The sequence below is a fragment of the Rhinopithecus roxellana genome, chromosome 8 (genome assembly GCF_007565055.1).
Source record: "Rhinopithecus roxellana isolate Shanxi Qingling chromosome 8, ASM756505v1, whole genome shotgun sequence".
Lineage (NCBI taxonomy): Eukaryota > Metazoa > Chordata > Mammalia > Primates > Cercopithecidae > Rhinopithecus > Rhinopithecus roxellana.
In genome coordinates, this window is record NC_044556.1 from 25,043,186 (window position 1) to 25,065,993 (window position 22,808).

A 22,808-nucleotide genomic window follows, 5' to 3' on the forward strand; every position below is an offset into this window, starting at 1 on the left:
TGTCTGGTATATTTTATTTTGAATGCTATGAAAGCTGGTATGAAATGTGGGAAGCTCAGTGTATCAGTTTATGATGTCTAATTTGAATTCGTTTCATTTTTAATTGGCCTCTGTTAATATGAACGTTAGCTTATTTTATCCATTTAATACTATTATCATTCACAGTTCTGCATGCTAAAATGTTTGAATCAGAGTGCCTTTGTTTTTATTTTAAGACTTTTGCCTGCATTTCATAACCAGCCATGCTTATGCAGTTAAAGTTCAAAGTTAAAAATTCCTATGCATGCTTTCCTTCCCTATGTTGAGATGAAATGCTGTAATTTACTCTTTGATATAGATGTACTTTACCCATATTTGTCTTGGATGACTACATTTTACTCAGTTTTTCTTGTACAGTACATAAACCAACCATTTTCTGACCAAATTCCTGCATTTCCTATGTACTGACCTATATTTTATTTTGTTTTTGTTCCCCAATTCCTTATTTTTTTCTTCTGCATTGCTGTTTCCCTTCCCCATTTCATCCTTTTCCCTGTGTGTTCACCTTCCCTTTCCTTGTCTTTTCCCAAATGCCCATTCCCTTCCCTGTCTTATCCTTTATTTTCCTTGTCCTTGTCTTCATTCCCTGTCTCCATTCCCTATGTTCATGCTTCTGTGCTTGAACAAATGTTCCTCGGACCAACTTGCCCCAATTAACCGCCTTGAACCATGATCCATGACCACCTCACCATTCTGCGGGAACCACCCTTCGTTATGGATGATCTGTTCATCTCCGCTCTTCCTCGACTCTTCTCTCTTCTTGTCTTACGCTGCTTGCTCTTCTCTCCTTCTAAAGATGGTTACGCCCCAAAGTCTGTTTACCCTCTTCGGTATGTTATTGTTAGCACTATACTTTTATTATTGATTTGATTTTTGTTTCACCTTAATTCTTATTTGTAGCTAGCACTTTGGCTTAAAGTTGAATAGTAAATCTTTTGCTATTTTTCTTTGCTATTTAAAACTCTCCATAGACACAAAATTTGTTTTAATGCATGCTAATTTATTTTGCATGGTCTTTAATTTAATATCATTCACATAGCTTTGAGGGTTTATCAAAAATTATTCTTTTCAAAATTCACTGTTCAAAATCTTGATCTTCTTTATTCATTTGTGAGAATGATGAGATTGAATGAGTGATCATGTTGATGTCTGAATGTTTCATTGATATGTCAGAAAGATAATCTTCAGGTGACTTTCACATAAAATTAATTCCATTTTTGGATTACCTCTCTGTGGCTCCAAAAAAGGTGTTTATGGAGATGTGCAGCGTGTGAAGATTTTGTACAATAAGAAAGACAGCGCTCTAATACAGATGGCTGATGGAAACCAGTCACAACTTGGTAAGATTAAACTATGTTTCATCTGTACATCTTCACTTCTGCTTTCAAATGCATAATGTGAATCTGTGAATAAAAATAAACTCCTTTACATCAGTAAGAAATTATTTATTTTAATGGCCAGGGCTCAAAATGTCATTTTAATGTGAATAGTTGTATGTGATGAACGTATTTGTATTTTTCTGCTATCCTCCTCCTGTTTTTCAAATGCACTCATAATAGGAAAAGATTTTAGCTTCAAAATTGTAATAATAGTTTCACATGAGAATTATTTATATTGAAGATTCATAGTGATTTTTATTCTAGCTACTCCTTGTTAATAGAAGCTAACTGTTCATATAGTCCATAGAATCCTTCTTAATGCCATGTTATTTTAATTCTTGTAAAGTCTTGCGATACCAGGTTTACAAAATGAAAAGCTTGTGCTAAAACACTGTTGTTAATCACTTTGGAAATCTTAAAAGGTAGTTTAGTCAAGTTATACTTTATATCATTACTTAAATAATTGATTATTTTAATTAAACTTACGTCATTTGACTTCATATATAGTCAAATACATAAATCTAGAACACACCTGCACATTCACACCAGTGATTGACTGTAAATGCCAGGATGTTCTTACAGTTCTGTTCATTGAGATTCAGGGATAATGGTGCCTCAGACTGATTGTATTCACATTGTTAATTTGTAAATTTGCCATTTTTGATGTTAGGACGAGTGTATTTTTGCTTTTATATCCCTGTGAGACTCAGATGAACAACTTGTTACACTAGACCAATTTTGGCCTTTGGCATCACATAGAAAATTTTGAATTTCAAACACATAATAGGTTTGAATTTTAGTGTTTCTTGGCAATACTCTTAGCAACTCAGATGAGGTATAAAACTATCCATCTGACTCTCCATTTTTAAAATGGTGGTATGTGTCTTAAAGAGGTATGAAAGTGCTGATTATGTCATGATCCTTAGTATATATTTTCCTCTGTGTGTACTTCTGTACTCTGGTTGGAATAGTAATTGCTGTTGCTTTCATACATGTTGTAAGTAGCACTTGGCAGTACTTCATAATCAGAGTGTTCTCAAATATGTCATTTTTTCCCCTAATTGTTTGAGGTATGAGTGGCATTATGTGTCATTTAAATAAGGGACACAGAGTCTTTATAGTTGATAATTACCTGTGGTAGAGTTATCTCAGATCTTCCAGATAGTTTTTGTTTTATGTAAAGACTGTTTTAAGTAATATTTTAATTTTTTGCCATACTTGTAATCTGCTTGGGCTGCCATAACCAAAATACCACGGACTGAGTAGATGAAACAACAAAAATTTATTTCCTCAGAGTTTTCAGAAAAACTTTGGGGTCTAGAAGTCCCAGATGAAACTGCTAGCAGATTGTTTCTGGTGAGGTCTCTCTTGACTTGCAGCCAACCATCTTCCCCATGTGTCCTCATGTGGCCTTTCCACTGTGCAGGTGTGTTAAGAGTCTCTTCCCCTTATAAGGATACTAGTCCTGTTGAATCAGGGCTCTACCCGTAATGACCACATTTAGCCTGAATTACCTCCTTAAAGGCCCTGTTTTTAAGTACAGTTACATTGGGGGTTAGGACTTCAGCATACAAATTTTGGGAGGACACAATTGAGTTAATAGTACTTAAATTTGTAAATCATTTATCCCCAATTTTATAAGATAATTGTCATTAAAGTTTTGACTTGCTAGGAGGGCTTATAATTTTTGGACTATATGTAGTAAATAATTCATCATTTCTCATTGCTGCTAGGTAGATTTTTGCATTCTTGAAGTATGTGACCATAAAAATACGTACTGACACCATCACTTCCTTTAAAACACACGCACCCACACCCACACCCACACCCACACAAAGCTCTGTGGTGTACTATTGAGAACAAATAAATGAGGCCAAAACATTTTTTTGTTTCTGAACTCTATTCTTACTCTTTTTGGTTTTCAAGGGGACTCTATTTGTGAGTATTCATTGCAGATGTCTTTATGCTTAAGAGGTAACATGGGAAAAATAAGTGGCAAGGAAAATTAAGAGAGATACTCAGAAATGTTTAAATGTCAATGGAACTGTAAATCTTGCAGGCCATGTTACATTATTTCAGACCAGAGTTTTAAAATTTGTAAACATTAAGGTGTTTTCAAATATTAATACTCTTAAAATTTTTCTTGGAGTATTATTGGGTAATATTAGAGTATTACTGTATAATTTGTAAATTCTCATCTTTAAAAGTAGTATATTGATCTCCAAGATGAAAATAAATTCTAACAAGATGCCAACTAGTAGTTTATTCATAGTAAAATAATTTAGTTTCTCTAGTTCATGTTTTCAAGAACTATTTTTTTAAATGCCTGCTTTTAATATATAGCTACCATCTCAAAAGTAAACTTACTTCTTTTTTATAATAAGCCTTTACTTTACAAAATTATATCAAAATGTTCTGTAAAGTGAGTGGAAATCATTTTGCTGTTATGATATTTGAACAATTTTTGTGTATATTGGTTTTCACTTCCACTGTTATGAATAATGAGTAATTGCCACACTTTGGGGGCATTACTGTTTTCATAAAAGAGAGATTTTACCCTCCAAAACAAAACAAGGGAAGGAGAGGGAGACAGCAAATTATACGAAGAAAAATAGGGAAAAATTAAAAATTATGGTAGAATCAAATTCTAATGCATCAGTAATAGTGAAAAATGTAAAGGAATAAATTTGTCAACTAAAAAGATTGTTAAACTTAGTATTTAAAAAGCTACCTGTATACTTTTTACAAGAGACATGTAAAGCAGAAGGATGGAAAGATTGAAAAGGATGTGAAGAGATACTAATATACTGGGCAGATAGTAAGCAAAACAAAACTTACATACCTTTATTAACTTAAGACCGAGAATTGATCAAGGATTTAGTTCACTGGGAAGATATAACAGTTTGTGTATACGTGTGCCTAGTGAAATAGCTTCAAAATATATAGTAAGCGGATAGAACTACAGGTAGACTTGAGCAAATCTATTATAGTGGTGGATTTCAGTTCACCTTTCTGAATTACATGTCAGACTGACCCAAAAAAGACAAAATCAGCGAAGATACAAATGATACAGTTACCTTAACAGAATTATGTGTCTAACAGTTACATATCCAATACAGTTTTTAAACACATATGGGACATTTTTGAAAAATCAGCCACATACTAAACCATAAAGCAAGCTTCATCTAATTTCAAAGAGTATCATACAGACCTCATTCTCTGACTATTGCACAATTAAGTTAGAATTAATAACAAAAAGATGCATTTAAAATCTGTGTCCAGAGATGTAAAAATAAGTCTCAGTATTGCATGAGTCAAAAGTTTGTTTTTTTGTTTTGTTTTGTATTGTTTTTTGAGACAGTGTCTATTTCTCTCCCCCAGGCTGGAGTGCAGTGGTATTGTGGCTCACTGCAGCCTCAACCTCCCAGGCTCAAGCAATCCTTGCACTTAAGCCTCCCAAGTAGCTAGGACTACAAGCATGCATCACTTGCCCGGCTAGTTTTTTATTATTATTATTTTTTGTAGAGATAAGTTCTCACTATGTTGCCCAGACGGAAGTTATTTTAATGGGAATATAAAAATACTTAAGCGATAAAGTACTATATATATATATAAATTAGATATATGTGGTACAGTGAAAGAGATGTCTTGACGGGAAGTTTTAACTTTAAGAATAACAGTGTTACCCCCAGGGAAGGAGATATTAAAGATAAGACTAGAAATCAATGGTATAAAAGACAGTTGAGAGAAAAAAACATGCCACAAGTTGGGTTCTTTGAAAAGACTAAAGAAATAGACAAACATCTAAAGATTGAAGATTAAAAAATGCGAGTGGTAACACACAAAAATATTTTTTTTAATTATAAAGGGGAGAACCATTGAAAAAGCTCCAGTTTCCACACATATAAACACCACCTATATCTGTAAATTTCTTGAGGTCTTTTAAAATTTTTATTATTCATTAATTTCTTCTTCATAGATGGATTAAGGAAAAAGTTAAAAAATTACATTCTACCAAAAATGCCATTTCACTTGTGAAACATTGACTTTTTCCTTCTTTCTTATTGCGTTGTCCATTTATGCCATATTTCTTGGAATAGGAGACTTCAAAGTGTAAGATTTACATTGTTTAAAATTTTATTTATTTAAAATTAGTAATTCAGATAGTTTCCTTCTGCTCTGTTTACTCATTGTGTACTTTCAGGTTTTGACAAAGCTTTTGTTTTCTTTTTTACTTAAAAACTTTGGTACTCTAATTATCCTCCCCCTTCCCCTTTAGATCACTTCAGATCCTATTGTCAGCAATCAGCTGGCTAGAACTCTCATTACCTGGCTACTTTCTGAGGTAGCTGTTTGGTTATTTTGCTTTATTCTAATCCCATTCCTCTATCACTCATCTGTTCTGTATACAGTTACTATGCCTGGGACTTTTTACTTTCTTATTCCTTCCCTCCATTATCTCAAAGCTCAGCTGTTTGTGCTGTCTTTTCATTTAGACAGCTTTTTTTCTGACAACCTTAAGTCTACTTATTTATATCACTTTATTTCTCAAACCCATACTTAATAACACATTTTGTCTGAGGTAGTAGCACTTTATCTAAACAAAAGTTTGTTCACTTAAAACAGTTACAGAACTTTAAACTTTTATAATTCAGTGGATTTTATTGTAAAAGGATTTTATGTACTGTCACTGTAGATAATTGGTTTTACAGGTGTAAGTGTAAATTTGCAAGTATATGAAATTAAGTATGCGAAATGCAGTGCGAGAAACAAATGAGAGCATTCAGGCTTGTGAGAAGATTGTTTTTTTTTTTCTTTTCTGTTAGTCTTGGCGGAAGATCTGAGAAAACTTAAAATATATAACACTGGAGTGACAATCAGGAAGAGTGCCCCCCCCCTTGTTTTTTAAACAAATTAGGGAAGTAAGTTCAGTGGCTAGTGGTTATCACAATAAGAAAAATTTAAGCAAGTTATAGGTAAAATAAGAATTTACTTTTCTGAATGGTACCTCATATTTCTTTTCAGATCTGTTTTATGTTTAATTGGTTTATTTATACATGTGAGTATGATGAGATTCGTGGATTTAACCAGTTCTTTGTATCTTCTGTGTCAAAATGTATACTGTAGTATACTGTTTATATTAGAAACTCTTTGAGAGTGGATGTTCTCTTCTCAGTTTCCTGATCTTCCACATTGTCTTTATCTCTCTGCTGTTCTTTATTTGTTTGTTTGTTTTTGTTTTTGTTTTTGTTTTGAGACGAAGTCTTTGTCACCCAGGCTGGAGTGCAGTGGCACCATCTCAGCTTACTGTAACCTCCACCTCCTGAGTTCAAGTGATTCTTCTGCCTCAGCCTCCTGAGTAGCTGGGACTACAGGCACGAGCCACCACGCCTGGCTAATTTTTGTCTTTTTAGTAGAGACGGGGTGTCACCATATTGGCCAGGCTGGTCTTGAGCTCCTAGACCTCGTGATCCGCCCACCTGGGCCTCCCAAAGTGCTGGGATTACAGGCGTGAGCCAACACGCCTGGCATCTACTGTTATACATTGATGTTTTTATCTAGTTGATTATAGTCATTTAGACCTTCAGTTTAACCAAAGGGCATGACATATTAGAAATGGTCTTTTTTAGTTATTTTGACTGGTGAATAAAACATGTAACTGTTTCTAGCATCAGACCAGTTCATTTAGTTTAAAAATGATCCAGCAGCTATGTCAAGAAATATGTCATGTAATGTTCTCTGTTCACACACTGCACTATGTTTTGTGGTAGAGGCAAAGGTTTGAATTTTGGAATATTTGCATTATACCAATTGAGCTTCCCAAATCTAAAATGCTCCAGTGATCATTTCCCTTGAACATCATGTTGGCATTCAGTTTTGGATTTTGGAACATTTCAGATTTCAGATTTCTGCATTAAGGATACTCAACCTGTACAGACTGGGAAAGGTATAAGCCATATTAAGGAATGAGTTTCACCTTTGTCCTTAAGAGTTTTAAGCATGTATTGACATGATCAGATTTGTAATTTACGAAGGTCATCAAGCTGCTGTATAGAAAATGGATTGGGGCTGGGCGCGGTGGCTCAAGCCTGTAATCCCAGCACTTTGGGAGGCCGAGACGGGCGGATCACGAGGTCAGGAGATTGAGACCATCCTGGCTAACAAGGTGAAACCCCGTCTCTACTAAAAAATACAAAAAAACTAGCCGGGCGAGATGGCGGGCGCCTGTAGTCCCAGCTACTGGGGAGCCTGAGGCAGGAGAATGGCGTGAACCCGGGAGGTGGAGCTTGCAGTGAGCCAAGATCCGGCCACTGCACTCCAGCCTGGGTGACAGAGCGAGACTCCGTCTCAAAAAAAAAAAAGAAAAGAAAATGGATTGGAAAGAAAAAATCCAACAGGAAGACAAATGATGAGACTGAGTTATCCAGATAAAAAATAATGGCAGTGAAAAGTAGAGAAATAGAACATGAATTTGAGAGATAATTAGGAGGAAGGCTATCATAGTATTTAGCAATTAGGATGTGTAACAGAAGGGAGAAAAAGAGCTAGGGATGATTATTAAGTTTCTTGTGTAGCTCACTGTATGATTTGTCAGCAGGATTGTTGAGGAAGATAGATATTCATAATCTGGATTTTCATTCTATGAAAGTAGCTGGCTTTTTTGCCAGAATGCCATGTCTAGTACAGATGAAAATCTACTTAAGTCTTGTCAGCAATGGCTATGGTAAATTGGTGATTTATTTTAAAATCATAAGAAAATTCAAAGTTTTAAACTGTTACTTTAAAAGAATTATTTTTGTTTTGAGCTTTGATATTGTTTATTAATAGACATGCTTTCTTTTTATAGCCATGAATCATCTTAATGGACAGAAAATGTATGGAAAAATTATTCGTGTTACTCTGTCGAAACATCAGACTGTACAACTACCTCGAGAGGGACTTGATGATCAAGGGCTAACAAAAGATTTTGGGAATTCCCCATTGCATCGTTTTAAGAAACCTGGATCCAAAAATTTTCAAAACATTTTTCCTCCTTCTGCCACCCTTCACCTATCTAATATCCCGTAAGTATATAAGTTAGAGTGTATTAAGGAGATACATTCTATTTTGATAAAATATGAAATTTATTATTAATCTTCACTTTTTCTTCCCATTCAATTTTCCTAGTCCATCAGTAGCAGAAGAGGATCTACGAACACTGTTCGCTAACACTGGGGGCACTGTGAAAGCATTTAAGTTTTTTCAGTAAGCAAGCTTCCTTATCTTTAAATTAGTGACCTGATAAAAGTTTTCTTTAAGTAGTTTTTATTCTTGTTGTTTATAGAAATTTTTGATTCTGGAATGGCCAAAATTCAAGTATTTAATAAGCCCTTTCTTATTTGCATGAAGTATCTGATTTTATAATTTTGTTTCAGAAGAGATCACAAAATGGCTCTTCTTCAGATGGCAACAGTGGAAGAAGCTATTCAGGCCTTGATTGATCTTCATAATTATAACCTTGGAGAAAATCATCATCTGAGAGTGTCTTTTTCCAAGTCAACAATTTAAAAAGGGGAAGATGAAGATTGGGGGTGAATCACATTGTTCAGTGTCATCACCTATTGACTGTTCAGAAAAGTGGGGACCAGAGTTTGATTTTTTTTGCTTTTGTTTCTTTGGGGTTTCTTTTTTTTTTTTTTTTCCATGCTGTTATCATTCCTTGGTTATAAAATGAAATGGCATATGTAAAGGCAGAGTTGTTAACTGCTATATTTCATCTGTTCTATTGGGAAGCCATTTTTGTCTGTTTAAAATTTCAGTTTAATTTTGCTTTTTTTTTTTTCTTCCTTTCAACTTAGTTGACATACGTGCCTTAAAAAGGAAAACTAGTGTTGCTATTGTGCATTTACTAGAAAAAAGGAATTGGTTGTTTAGGGCACACTGTTATATGGGAATTAAAATATGTTTAGGCAGGGGTGTGTAAAAAGGTTAAGTTTTTGTTTCTCCTGCTTGGAACTTATTTTGAATTACTGGCTTTCACCTTTTTTTGTATTTAATCAAATAAGATACATGATATTGAAAGAATAAAGCAGCATTTTTAGTTTTTACTACCTTAGGCTTTATTGCTTTAAAAACAACATTGGCCTTTTGTATCTCACAATTCTGGTCTAGATTCAGTTATGAATGTAGGCATTAGTTAAAATTAACAAGATGCAGAGTATTAATTTCTTAAGACAACAAAGTGATTTCTGTAAGTTTGAGCCCTATGTGGAAAGCATTGTGGAATCTTAACCTTTTTGTACACACTCTTGTGGGACGTATCATATAAATGTCAGCACTAAGTAATGTCTTGTTTGTGGCTGAATATTTTTCGTAGATGTTTTTGAAGTTGACATGACTTACGTGCATTTAAATATATATTGCCATCCTTAGTTTGTAATTAAGATTTGGAATATGGTTGTGGATTTCTGAGCATGTGCAGACTGGTCTAGCTAGTTCAGGAACTGGTGCATGTATTTTTCAAAGATAAAGAAAGTGTACTGCGAAAATATGCAGGAAGATTAATTTTGTGGCAGTTTTCTAAAACTGACAACCAGGTGGGACCAAAGTTTATGTGCCTTTAGTCTTAATTTACCTTGCATTGTAATATTCAGTTTTAATAAATCTTCAAAATATTTTGTATTTAGGAATAGATCTGACTTTAATAAAAACATGGCTCAGAATCTACAGGTCAAATTAATTTGAACAGTTCTTGTCAATCTGAATTGTTGATTCTGTTTAAATGACCAATACTTTTTGAAATTGATGTACTTAGTTTCAAGATTCATAGATTCTGTTACCTATGTAGACAGAATGGTCATGTATATTTTCTATTAGTTGAGTTTTTACATCTTTAGAAATGTAAAATTCAGTATAGTTTGAAAGCGGCACAATTAAAAATTAATTTTCTAACAAAGTTGGGAGGTTTGATGGTTGTTTAATTTCATTTTGTGTGTACTCTGCTTACCTCTGTAGCATGCTCAATAAACACTTCTGTAGCTCTATATTCACCTTTTCTGTCTTTCTCTGCTGCCTTTTCTCTCTCCTCTTCTTTGTTTTCACTCCACTGTGCTTCTGAATTCATGTTTATTCTCTGCCAGGGTGGGAAAGGAGTAATAATATTACAATTCTATGGCTTTATACCATAAATAAATCTAGATGCTGTGAAAATATACCAGCTGTTTTTTTTTTAATTTTAAAGATGGTAACTGCTTTTCAGGAGGACACATATTAAACATTTCCCACCCTGTTATAATCTACTGCTTTAAAGACATAACTTTTATTGTAGCTTGTTAATTCTATCTCTTTTGTTGTTGTTGTTTTTTTTTTCCAGTAGATTTATGCACTAATAGATCTTTTGGATTTGCCATGCTCTCTTGCTGCAGTTTCATCTTTCATCTTTTGTGTCTGCTAAAGATTTCTTACTAATAATCTTAAACTATCTTGTGAGTTAACTAAAAGAACTTGATGTTACTGGGAAGAAAGAGCAGCATATTGTCTGCTTTTGCCGTGGGTGGGAAGGATGATATACATTCAAGTATTTAAAAACTTAGAGTAATTTGCATTTAACAACTAAAGATGTTACTATAACTTTTTAAACACTTACAATTAGGGTGCTATTTATATTCAAAATATTTTGGTCAGTTTTTCTAAACAGATATGTTGGTGTCAGATAACTTTGGAGTTATGCATGATGTTTCTTAGGTTTGTTCTGTGACAAAATATCCCACACTTATGCAAAACTTATACATAGGATAATAAAAAGTAAATGAAGAAACATAAAATATGTTTTACTATACCTAATATAGTAATTCAGTTACCTCCAAGAAAGAAGAACATAGTAAGTAAAATAATTTTGTTTACACTAGTGCCACTGTTGTCATCTGAAGAAGAACCATTAGAGTCAACAGTTTGGGATGATTTGGAAGCTAGGTGATCTGTGTTTTTTTCTTAAAATAACATTGTAGCACAGAGGAACTCTAGCAACATCAGATATGTCTAAAGTCTAAGAAACCAATCCCAGGGTTAGTGAACAGTAATTGAACAAAGCTGCTCAAGGTGGCATTTTTCTCAGTAATGAGTGGTGGTGATAATATTTGAAAGTAGCTTCTGCCACCTTTTCAGGTGCTCATTGTGGGTGGGATTGCCTTGGGAAGGAGAAACTAAATCCCGAGCTGTGCATGGGAACTTAGTTTGCGCCATTTGCTAAGCTGGTGAGAGTTCCCAATCTCCCTAGTGGGAGGTAACCAGAAACCAGCTCTTCTTGCCTAAGGACTACAGCAGATTCTATACTCTCTTACAGTATACCCCAATACAGCCTTCCTTCCAAAGCACCAAGTCAGTAAAGGGGGATTTTGACATTCTGGAATATTTTTAATTCAGTACATGAAATTAACCCAGACCTTGGCATATAGCGAATTACTTATTAAAAGTTAGGTAAAAATCATAACAGCTTTGTTCTATATTAGTACTCTATGCCTCTTAGAGTGAACTGGCTAACAATGAAGTATTCTTAGGACTCAGCTGCTTTGTTAATAGAGGTATTAACTTGAATATTTAAAAATAACTTTAATCAGAAAAATTATTTTTGATATTTAATAAGATGTATTTTGGAAATGGGTTTTAAAGCACCTACTTAAGGAAGAGATATCTACAGTTTAATGTTAGCATTTGAAAGCAACGAAGAAAATTTTTGCTTAACTAGGAAGTGTAATGAATCATTATATTAGAGATCAAATTAACACTTTGGAAGCATTTTAGCCCCTAGAGTTAAGGTTAGTATAGTGAAATTATGGTGATTAGCTTAATTCATTCATGTACATCTATTTGTATCACCAGATAATTACTAGGTAAAGGACAAATCACTTCAAAGCCTCAGTATTATTTGTAAAATGGTGGCAATAAGTTCTGCTCTGCTCACCTCACAGGATTATTATAGAGGCTCAAATAGGGTAAGTGAAGGAATGCTATACAATTAGTAAACTGTTAGGCCAGAGAGTTCCCAGACTGTCAGATTTGCCCACAGTAAACTTCATTATTCACAATATATGTTATCCTAATACGTCTTTTTGCTACGAAGAAATACTAATGTTTTAAAATTATTTACTAGTTTCATAAAGCAGAAAGATGTAAAATGCAGTTATAGAGAGCATCCCAAGCCAAATGAAAAGAAACCATGGATTTAGTTTTATATTTTGTTTGAACTTGATAGCCCAATCATAAAATGCACATATTTAATTATATTTAATTATAGACTGCACTTAAGATTTCATATGTATAAAAAAGTTGCTGTGAAACTTAGAGGTAATTCTAACACAGGAATTTCAAGGCTAAGGAAGAAAGACATATTCTCACGAGCAGCTCTGAACTTCAAACAGGATTTTCTGGCTGCCTTAATATATTAAAATGGAGCCTAAATCCAAAAACGTTTTTTTATCCAGAAGAAAGTACAGAATTCAGTGAAATTGAGTATACTAGAAATTCTGATGGCAAGAATTGCGCAGAAAGTCTTAATTTTAAACCATAATATTCATTGGTTATCCAAAACCTTCGTTTTATTCTTTATTATTTTGAATAGTTTCCCTTTAAATTTTTTAGTTTCAAATTTTGCAAATAAAAGTGTACATGTTAAAGTTACAGAGTATTAGATTATTCACATTAAGAACTGTTCAAGGCCGGGCGTGGTGGCTCAAGCTTGTAATCCCAGCACTTTGGGAGGCCGAGACGGGCGGATCATGAGGTCAGGAGATCGAGACCATCCTGGCTAACACGGTGAAACCCCATCTCTACTGAAAAAAAACAGACAAAAAAAAAACTAGCCTGGCGAGGTGGCGGGCGCCTGTAGTCCCAGCTACTCGGGAGGCTGAGGCAGGAGAATGGCGTAAACCCAGGAGACGGAGCTTGCAGTGAGCTGAGATCTGGCCACTGCACCTGCACTCCAGCCTGGGCGATAGAGCGAGACTCCGTCTCAAAAAAAAAAAAAAAAAAAAAAAAAAAAAAAACTGTTCAAATACGCGGAAAAATTAAACCATGATGAACACCTATGCACTTCACTCAACTATATCACTACCTTTTTCCATGTTTTAAATGTAATTATATATTAGTTGAAAGAAAACGTTACAGAATGAACTGAAATCCCATATGAACCTCTTTCTGATCTTAGTTCAAACCTTGTTCTTTCCCCAAGAGGTAAATTGTTCCCTTCAATTTAGTATTTTATTATTCAGTGGTTGCTTTTCAAGAGGAATTTATCCTATATTCTGTAGGCTAAATTTCTTGTTCTGCCTAGTTATAAAAATGGCAAATAATATAATATTGGGTGTTTAAATAGTACGATATTTTATTGTTCAAAACACACTTTATAATTTTTAACAGATTGGACATTGATAATCCCCTTATCAAATCTCATGATATGTAACCAATTTTTAATAAGGATTTTAAATCGTGTTTAAGAAATAAGTCATTTGGGCCCCAGGTTTCTCTTAAATATATAAACAAGGAGCTATATCATTGGTATTTTAGAAGCTGAATTATGTGTGAGATCCTTAAATACAAACATACTCTTTGTAGCTTCACAGAGCCACCTTTTTGCACTTCTCCCCCTTTTCTTCCTCCCTCCTTTGCTCCCATTTCAATGGACAGGAAGACTATGTGGCATCTCTATTTTCATTCACTTGGTTTATTGTCTTGGTATGTTGCATAGATTTTTGAATCAAAGGAATTTTTAACATTTTAGATATTTCAAACATAGAAAAAATAGAAGAATGTAACAAACCCTTGTCAGCTTCAGTTAGCAACTTACATCTTCCTCGTTTCCTCCACCCAGTTCTCCTTTATTAATGTAAATCCTAGACGTATTTTATCAAGAAATTTTGTGGCATATATTTGTGATGTTTTATTCCTGGTCATAGTTGCTTTCTCTAATATCTGGATTAGCCTAGCTTGTCAATACTACTTCAAATCCTAGAACCTCACTATTAAAAATGCAGTCACCAAACCAGTGGCAAATTAATATCAGCTAGGAGTTTATTAGAAACTCAATCTATGATCCCACTGAATCTACATTTTGACAAGATTTGGCAGGTGATGCATTTGGACATAAGTTGAAGAAGCACTTAATAGAATGCATTTTTTTTCAGTTCTGTAAAAATCAGCTTCCAAGTTTTTTCCTGAGTGGAAATTATTTCTTAGTAATTTTAAGTTTTGCAGATATGTAGTTAATAATACCAAGAAATAATTGAAAAGGAGCCCGGATATCCAGTTTTAACCTCCTGTTTTAAAGATAAACAGTTCTAGAGATCAAATAAATAGTTTAGCAACATTTATTGTCACATACCCGTAGTTAGAATCCAAGTCCCTGGCCTTCCAATCCAGTCTTCAGTGTATTACACTGATCAAAAGAAATACAGGCCTGCTATTATTCATAAACTTAAACTATTATGTACAAGTTGATAGCTTATAATAGAAATCAGTATGATCAGTATTAAAAGTCAAATTTAACAGGGAAGGAATGTCCATGTGAATTGATTTTTTTAATAGACTGCAAATTAGTACTCTTAATTCCTGATTTGTTTATTACATTTTGTGGTTTTATAAAATGATACTCGGGTCATTTTTGTAAATAGCTTTTCTACTCATTTAATGCTTCCTCAGTCACTTTTTCTACTATTGCATAGCACAGTCTAACAGTTGAAATGCCTAAGCCTTACTGAATAATGACTCTGATATTCTCTCTGAGAGTTAGAGCTGTGCTATAAATATACATTTACCTGTGCAAAGTATGCCTTCAGGGGCTATGCCCCATAATCTTAGCAAAATTTTAAAATATTCTTATGGCTAGCAATTTTATCTATTGTCATGTCTTACTATTTCCTGCTTACCACCCCCATTTGTCTCTAAACCTTGTTGCTGCATTAGCTGTCCATCACTTAAAACTGTTTATTTCTGTTTTTCTTCCATCATTCTCTTTGCAACTACATGTCTTAGACTCTTTATAACCATAATCAACCATAACCAGATTCTTTTTATTTGTGGTTAATGAGTTGACAAACGATAGTGCATTTTATGTAATATTCAGGTGTTCTGCTATTTTTGTCTGGTTTAGCTTAAAATCTCCCTGCCCCCCACTCCCTTTTTTTGTGGGTTTTTAAAAAATTTTTACTAATTTTTTCTGGTTTTGTTTTGTTTTGCTTTTTAACTTCTGGGATTGCAGTGGTTCCAGATGGTTGAAATCACTAGTAGTGATTTACTTGACGCATTCATGTATTTATTACTGGTATATTCAACTATAATGGAGGGAAATTGGTCGAAGAATTAGGGTTAAAGAGCTCCTATAAAAAGGAGATTTGTAGAATTCTAAAATGTGATTCCAATTCATATAGTCATGACTCTTAGAAATTAGCTACAGGGAGAGATAGTAACATTGCTATAGTTGTCTTTGCCCTAAGTTTGGAGTTCTATAGTGTAAAATACATATAATAGCTCTAATTATAAATACACTTTGACTCTGGAAAAAACATAGACATTGACATGAGACATTTAAAAACCATTATTTTCTCATCTGTAAAATGGAGAGAATCACTTCATATGTTCACTTACAAGGATTATATGAAATACTGTTCCATTAGTAGTTTTTCTTTTCCTCTAATTGGGGGTGGGGGCAGTTTTTGGCATTTTATTTATGGAAGGTTTTTTTTTCCCTAAAATCATTTTGACCTCTCTAAAAGACATTTGCTATGTACATTGGACATTTGCTATGTACATTGTAGAGAATACAAAGATAAACAGACACTGAAAATGCAAATTTGTTCTAGCATATTTAATATATTAGGGAACAATTTAAGCATAATGTGAATTTCATGTTTACTTAAAATTTCATCCTGAGAAACAAATGAAAGCAGGAAATTACAACCAGCTGAACCAGCTGTGTAAGAAAATATGTATTTATCAGGTGTGCACACATGTACGTTCCTCAGACATCTATTAGCATTCTCAGTTTTCCACAAGTTAACCATGCTTATCCATATCTGGTACTAATAACTTCCCATCCAATTTCAGATAGCTGTTTTTAACACATCTGACACCCTCATTTTTTCAAGCAAACTTCAGGTCTTTTTCAAGATAAAGTCATTCATAGTAGTATTTATATATTTCTTAACCATTTAACATGTAAAACTGTGCTGCCTTTTAAGAAATTACTTCTGTCCTTTTTAGTGTCACAAATGAAGATTTTGAGTGTTGTACCCTAACCTTATCATTTTCCTCGTAAGTCCTGTGGGTTTTTTTGTATGATTTTGCATAGTGTGGTAATTCTTGGAAATGCTTACGTTGTGTTATAGTGTAACTGACTTACTGCTTTCAAATAGCTTCTAGTCTGATTCACGCTATGACATTATACAGTATAGCAAAATAAGGATGTCAGGGAACAGGAGGCCGAGCATGTCACCATTTACCAGTGGTAGGTTCAGCAAGGCCCTTCATTTATCTAAGTCCTTTTTCTCATCTGTAAAATGGAAGTGGTGATAGTACATGTCTTTTCTGTCTTGTGTTATTTGTAGTTTCAATTTATACAGCATAAAATATGCTGTATAAATACAGGGTTGGGAATATCTAGTGGTACAAAAATCACCTTTTGGCCCAATTTTAAGGTGAGATAATTATGAGAGATTTTTTCAGCCTCAAAGTCTTTGTTCTTTTCTGTCTACACCATTGTGAATAACTACAGTGTACATATGAGATTAATTTATTACCTCGACTTTCCATTTTTGTTTTGTAAAGTAGTTTAATTTTTGGTATCTATAAAGTTAACTGCAGGAGTGTACCTGCATTTAAGTTTATACAGTTAAGAGGTTGGTTTCAGTTTTAAAGATTGTATGTCAGTGTAAAACATCCATTATTATGCTTTCAAGTAAAATAGCTCCTAAAAGCATGGATTACTACCAACCTTCAAGGAAAATAGCTCCTAGAAATACGGATTACTAGCCACATAAGTTGCTAACATTTGCTTTTTTTATTATTTTTTTTTTAGACAGAGTCTTGCTCTGTTGCCCAGCCTGGAGTGTGGTAGAGTGATCTTGGCTCACTGCAACCTTCGCCTCCCGTGTTCAAGCAATTCTCCTGCCTCAGCCTTCTGAGTAGGTGGGATTACAGACACCTACCACCACACCCAGCTAATTTTTCTATTTTTAGTAGAGACGGGGTTTTACCATGTTGACCAGGCTGGTTTTGAACTCCTGACCTCAAGTGATCCACTTGCCTCAGCCTCCCAAACTGCTGGGATTACAGACGTGAGCCAGCGCGCCCAGCCTCTTTGCTAACATTTAACCTTTTGAGACTCATCTTTAATTCTTTTGTTCAACAAGCATTCATTACCTGCTAACTGTGTGCCAGCTTAGATGCTCTGGATGAAATATATGTTGGTGCAAAAGTAATTGTGATTTTTGCCATTAAAATTACAAAAACCACAATTACTTTTGCACCAACCTAAATTACTAAAACTTCCTAACATGGGGCTTTCAGTTCAGTGTGAGATAAGTAAAGAATTACATGGGTTGATAAATTTTCTGGAGGAACTATTGGGTGTTATTACAGTGTACTCAATCTTTAGCAGTTAGGAAAGGATTCTTGAAGGTAGTTGTATTACCTGGATTGGAGGTTAAGTGTTCGGGACACAAGCGTTGGAAACAGGACAGTTTGCTTAAAAGGGTGGGTGGGGGGAGGGGGGGAGCAGGAAAGAACGAGAATCAAGATTACGGCACCCTGGAGAAAGTTCAGCATGGCTAGGTCATTAATTTGGAGACAAGAAACAAATAGAGAAATATGTTTGGATAGAAAAGTCAGATTATGGGCTGTGCTAAGTTGCTTGGGCTCCACTAGGGTTTCTAAACGCAGTTATTGGTAAAATGGACTTAGGAGAGGACAGGGTTGACATGACAATCTAGTGAATTTATGTTCATTAATATATCCCTTTTGAATTGATTTAGTTTTTGTATGTTTCTTTTTTATAATTCCAAAAAATCATACAAATAAGTTTACTTAAACTTATCCATCTAAAAGCTGCACACAAAACTTGATATTAAATTCTTTTAAAATTACAAAATTAAGACTTCCAAAAGAATCTTGTTGAATAAGAGTAAAAGGAAGACCCTTACTCAGTAAAGCTACATTATACTTTGGCAGTTTGAACCCATGGCCATGCCTCTCTGTGTGATAAGGATTAGGCAAAACCATGAAGAAACATGCATGTTTTTGAATTGCCTTTCCATGGTAATTTAAAACATTTTTTCATGAAACATGGATATATATCATTAGAAAACTGCAAAACATAAAGCTTGCAAGTTGTAAGACTTGAAATGAGATTTATCTTTGTCGCCCAAGCTGGAGTGCAACAGTGTGATCTCTGCCTTCTGGGTTCAAGCGATTCTCCTGCCTCAGCCTCCTGAGTAGCTGGGACTACAGGCGTGTGCCAACCATGTCTGGCTAATTTTTTTGTATTTTTAGTAGAGACGGTTTCACCATGTTGGCCTGGTCTCGAACTCCTGACCTCAAGTGATCTACCTGCCTCAGCCTCCTCAAGTGTTGGGATTACAGGCGTGAGCCACGGCACCCGGCCAAGATGAAATTTCAAGTCCATTTTAGCCACTATGCTTTTAGACTACTTAAAGCAGTGCTTTCAGGTCTCCCCAGGAATACTGGTTCACTTTATGCTATTGTTGCTGCTGTTCTGGCTTGAGAATTTTGAGAATCTAAGATACAATTTTGAGTTTTGACATATAAATTATTTTGTTGAGTAGAAAGAATTAATGTAGATAAGGAAAAACCCCTTTATAAAAAATGCTTACCCTTTAAAAAATGTTGGATCCTCACAGTACTATTAAATACTACTTGGAAAAGTGTTTGTTAGCCATGATATATTTTTTTAGATAATTTGAGTAGAATTATACATGCAATATATTCTTGAGTTTGTGACCAACAAAGAAACAGATTAATGATTGAAAATTCACCATACATTACTACCTGTGTCTCTCCACCTGCTATCTACTTCAATTTTTTTAATATATAAAAGTCATTTGTAATTGAGTTTTTTTTTTTTTTTCTTGAGACAGGGTCTCACTGTGTCACCCAGGTTGGTGTGCAAATGGCATGATCACAGCTCACTGCAGCCTCAACCTCCCAGGTTCAATAGATCCTCCCACCTCAGTCCCCCACAGGTATGCATCACCATGCCTGACTAGTTTTTGTGTTTTTTTGTAGAGACAAGGTTTTGCCATGTTGCCCAGGCTGGTCTCAAACTTGCGCCCAAGCCATCCACCTGCCTCAGCTTCCCAAAGTGCTGGGATGACGTGTGAGCCACCACACCCAGTCATGAGAATTATTTTAAATCAGGTAAACAAAATGTCTTTGGGAATATTGAGCTTTATGATAGATACCTAAGTTTTCCCAAAAATAATTGTGTTAGCATTTCACTGAATCACTATACTTAACCTAGAAATCTAGGCTACCAATAACATAGTCTCTTTCAGGTTTTTTCTTTTCCTGTGTCTTTCTTTTTACTAAAATCATAACTGGAATGACTTATGGAGTTGATATCTTAGGTCTAATCCCAATTTAGAAACTCCCGAAAGCCTGTCAAATTTTGACACATTCTTTAAATGAACTGTTATTGAGTAGATATAATTTAGTTGTAATTAGTCTAACAGCGTTTGACCTATCCAAACAGATAAAAAGAACTCTTATTTTATTCAATCTATATTTAATATATTTACTGCATAAATCTCAGACCCTCTTCGTCTAGCACATGGCCCTAATAAATGAAAAATAAGTGGCAAAATTAGTCCAAATTTTGTTTTCACTTGTCATCTATTTTCACTAAATTTTATATCTAAACACAATATACACAAGTACTAATCTGCCATTAACAAGGTTTTCCTTTTTTTTTTTTTTTTTTTAAGAATAGCTAGGATTTTGGTTTCTACTGGGGCTGGAAAGCTGAAGTATGTGATTCCTTGTAAAATTGTTGAGGCAAACTATAGGAAGCAATTGAGATTATAAAACAAGACACACAAGAACATAGCAACAGTATTTAACATGTAAGAAGATGATTGAAAGAACGCAAACCTGGTTACGTATGTCCTTTTCCATCTGCACTACTCTCAACAATCAACTTCATGCATTGGGATCTGGAATCATGGTGAATTTTTCTCTTCCGCTTTCTTTAAAAAAAAAAGTATTTTCTAAGGAGCCAATAACAGCTATTTGACAATTTGCTGAAAATTCGAGGTTCAGTTTAAAAGACTGAATTTATACTGTTTGATTTGCTGTAATGAAGACATGACAAAATCAAAATGGTATTCCTGCCCATGGACTTAATCTAGCTTTGTTAGACTTGCAGTGCAAGAAGAGGACATACGCCTTTAACTTGTATATACAACCAACACTAAAAGTAAACCGTCCATCTGGTAGTCCTTCAGTGAAAAAGAGGATGGAGAAAAGAATGTTTTTTGAATTGTATCCTTCTTGGTTCTGGCCCCTTATCTAGCTGTCTTATTTCTGACACAATTTTATATTAACATTTCTTCTGTCTTTTAGATATAAGTCTTACACATTTTTATCATAAGATCTAAATGTATTTTTGCACTAAAGAGCCAGAACTTTCAGCTGTCCCCCATCTTTGTCCTGAAGTACCAGCATCGGAACATCTCTTCCTTTTTCAGATAATGAGGGCTTAGTAAAGCTTCAGGAAATGACACTCCTGTTGGAGCAGTGGCAGCAGGAAAACAAATCTGATGTCCAGTAGGTCTGGATTTAAAGGTGTGGTCTTGTAATAAGTAATAGCTAGAGCTTAGAGAGTATTTTCTAGCAGCATTCACTATGCCGAACTCTATATGCATTTGCTGATCTAATTCCTGTGGCAAATATTACTTCTATATTAGAGAAACAGGTTCAGTTGGTGTTAACTACCAAGGTCATATAGCAGATGGTAAAGCCTGAACCTGTATTTTAAACACTGATTCTCCCACTGTCATCCCAGGCCACAAGCTTTTAGTGATAACACTTTATCATATGCCTCCATAAATATGCAGAATTTTCTTTTGACACATTTATTTATCCTGTCTCACTGCCCTGCCTACTTCAGGCTCTAGGGTAGGGGCAAATAAATACAAAGCTGGGCTCACTTTCCAGTGGAGGTGAACCAGTTGCAGAAACCAGGTGATAGTATTCTTTGCTATTTACTCTTCAAGTTGGGTAGGTACACCAGAATCTCGACTCTGCCTAAAAATGTATGTGTGTTCATATATATATGTGTGTGTGTGTGTATATATACATATGTGTATACACACACACGTGTGTGTGTGTGTGTATAAAATATAGTCTGCTTCAGCCACGCTGGCTGCTTTCTAACAATATATACACTTTTTTTTTTTGGAGTTAGATTTCTGCATTTCTCTCTCCCCTCAGCTTGCTTTCTTCTAGCTCTCTGATCTCCACATATCTTTCCGGAGTCATTAAATTTCCCCTCCTTTGTGGAGCACTCTCTGATGTCTAGAGACTGCATGGCTTTCTGTACTAAAGCTGATCACTATTCATTCAAAAGGGACTTTTTATTAATGACCTCTGATAACCAGGAATGCATTTGTAATTAGGGCCTGAATATATGATTCTCTTATTTGTGGCCCTTGGACCAGTATCAGCATTACTTGAGAACTTAGTAGAAATGCATATTCTCAAGACTCACCCTAGATCTACTGAAATACAAATTAGGAGGGGCTCAGCAATTTGTTTTTTTAACAAGCCTTGCAGATGACTCTGATGGACACCAAAGATTGAGAAACACTGGCTTATATAACCAGGACACTGATTTTCCAACACTTAGTACCTGTGCTGGCTGTGAGGCTGTGATGACTTAGCATGTCTGTTACTTACCCCAGTGTAGTGAAGCCTCAGTCCACTCTTGAGTTTTGCAATACGTTCACCTCCATTTCCACTTGGAACCTATTTGTACTAACTTCAACATCTACAGACCTCTGATTTCTCAAGGTGTCAGCCTACACTAGCTTATAAAACAGGCCTTCAGTGACTAGTTCCTTTCAACTTTCAACACTTCTTTTGGCTTTAGCACATTAATAATAGCTACCATTTAAGAACTGCGGCCTGGGCGGTGGCTCACACCTGTAATCTCAGCACTTTTGGAGGCCGAGGCGGGCGGATCACGAGGTCAGGAGATCGAGACCATCCTGGCTAACACAGTAAAATCCCGTCTCTACTTATAAAAAAAAAAAAAACAGAAAAGAAATTAGCCGGGCGCCTATAGTCCCAGCTACTGGGGAGGCTGAGGCAAGAGAATGGTGTGAACCCGGGAGGCGGAGCTTGCAG

At 34.9% G+C, this 22,808-nt stretch overlaps 1 protein-coding gene across 5 annotated transcripts in view; it reads left to right on the forward strand.

The window, feature by feature from the left end:
* Positions 1-10,609, forward strand: part of PTBP2 (polypyrimidine tract binding protein 2) — a 92,827-nt gene extending 82,218 nt beyond the window's left edge. For 2 of the 5 annotated variants that reach the window (XM_030936272.1, XM_030936274.1), the window contains exons 10-14: positions 836-869; positions 1,287-1,379; positions 8,266-8,482; positions 8,586-8,663; positions 8,837-10,609. In XM_030936272.1, the coding sequence (XP_030792132.1) occupies positions 836-869; positions 1,287-1,379; positions 8,266-8,482; positions 8,586-8,663; positions 8,837-8,966 (552 nt within the window). In that variant the 3' untranslated portion in view covers positions 8,967-10,609. Of the gene's footprint in view, positions 1-835; positions 870-1,286; positions 1,380-8,265; positions 8,483-8,585; positions 8,664-8,833 lie in introns of all 5 variants that reach the window. The other 3 variants (XM_030936271.1, XM_010355993.2, XM_030936273.1) reach the window with 2 other exon arrangements.
* The last annotated feature ends 12,199 nt before the right edge of the window (positions 10,610-22,808 follow it).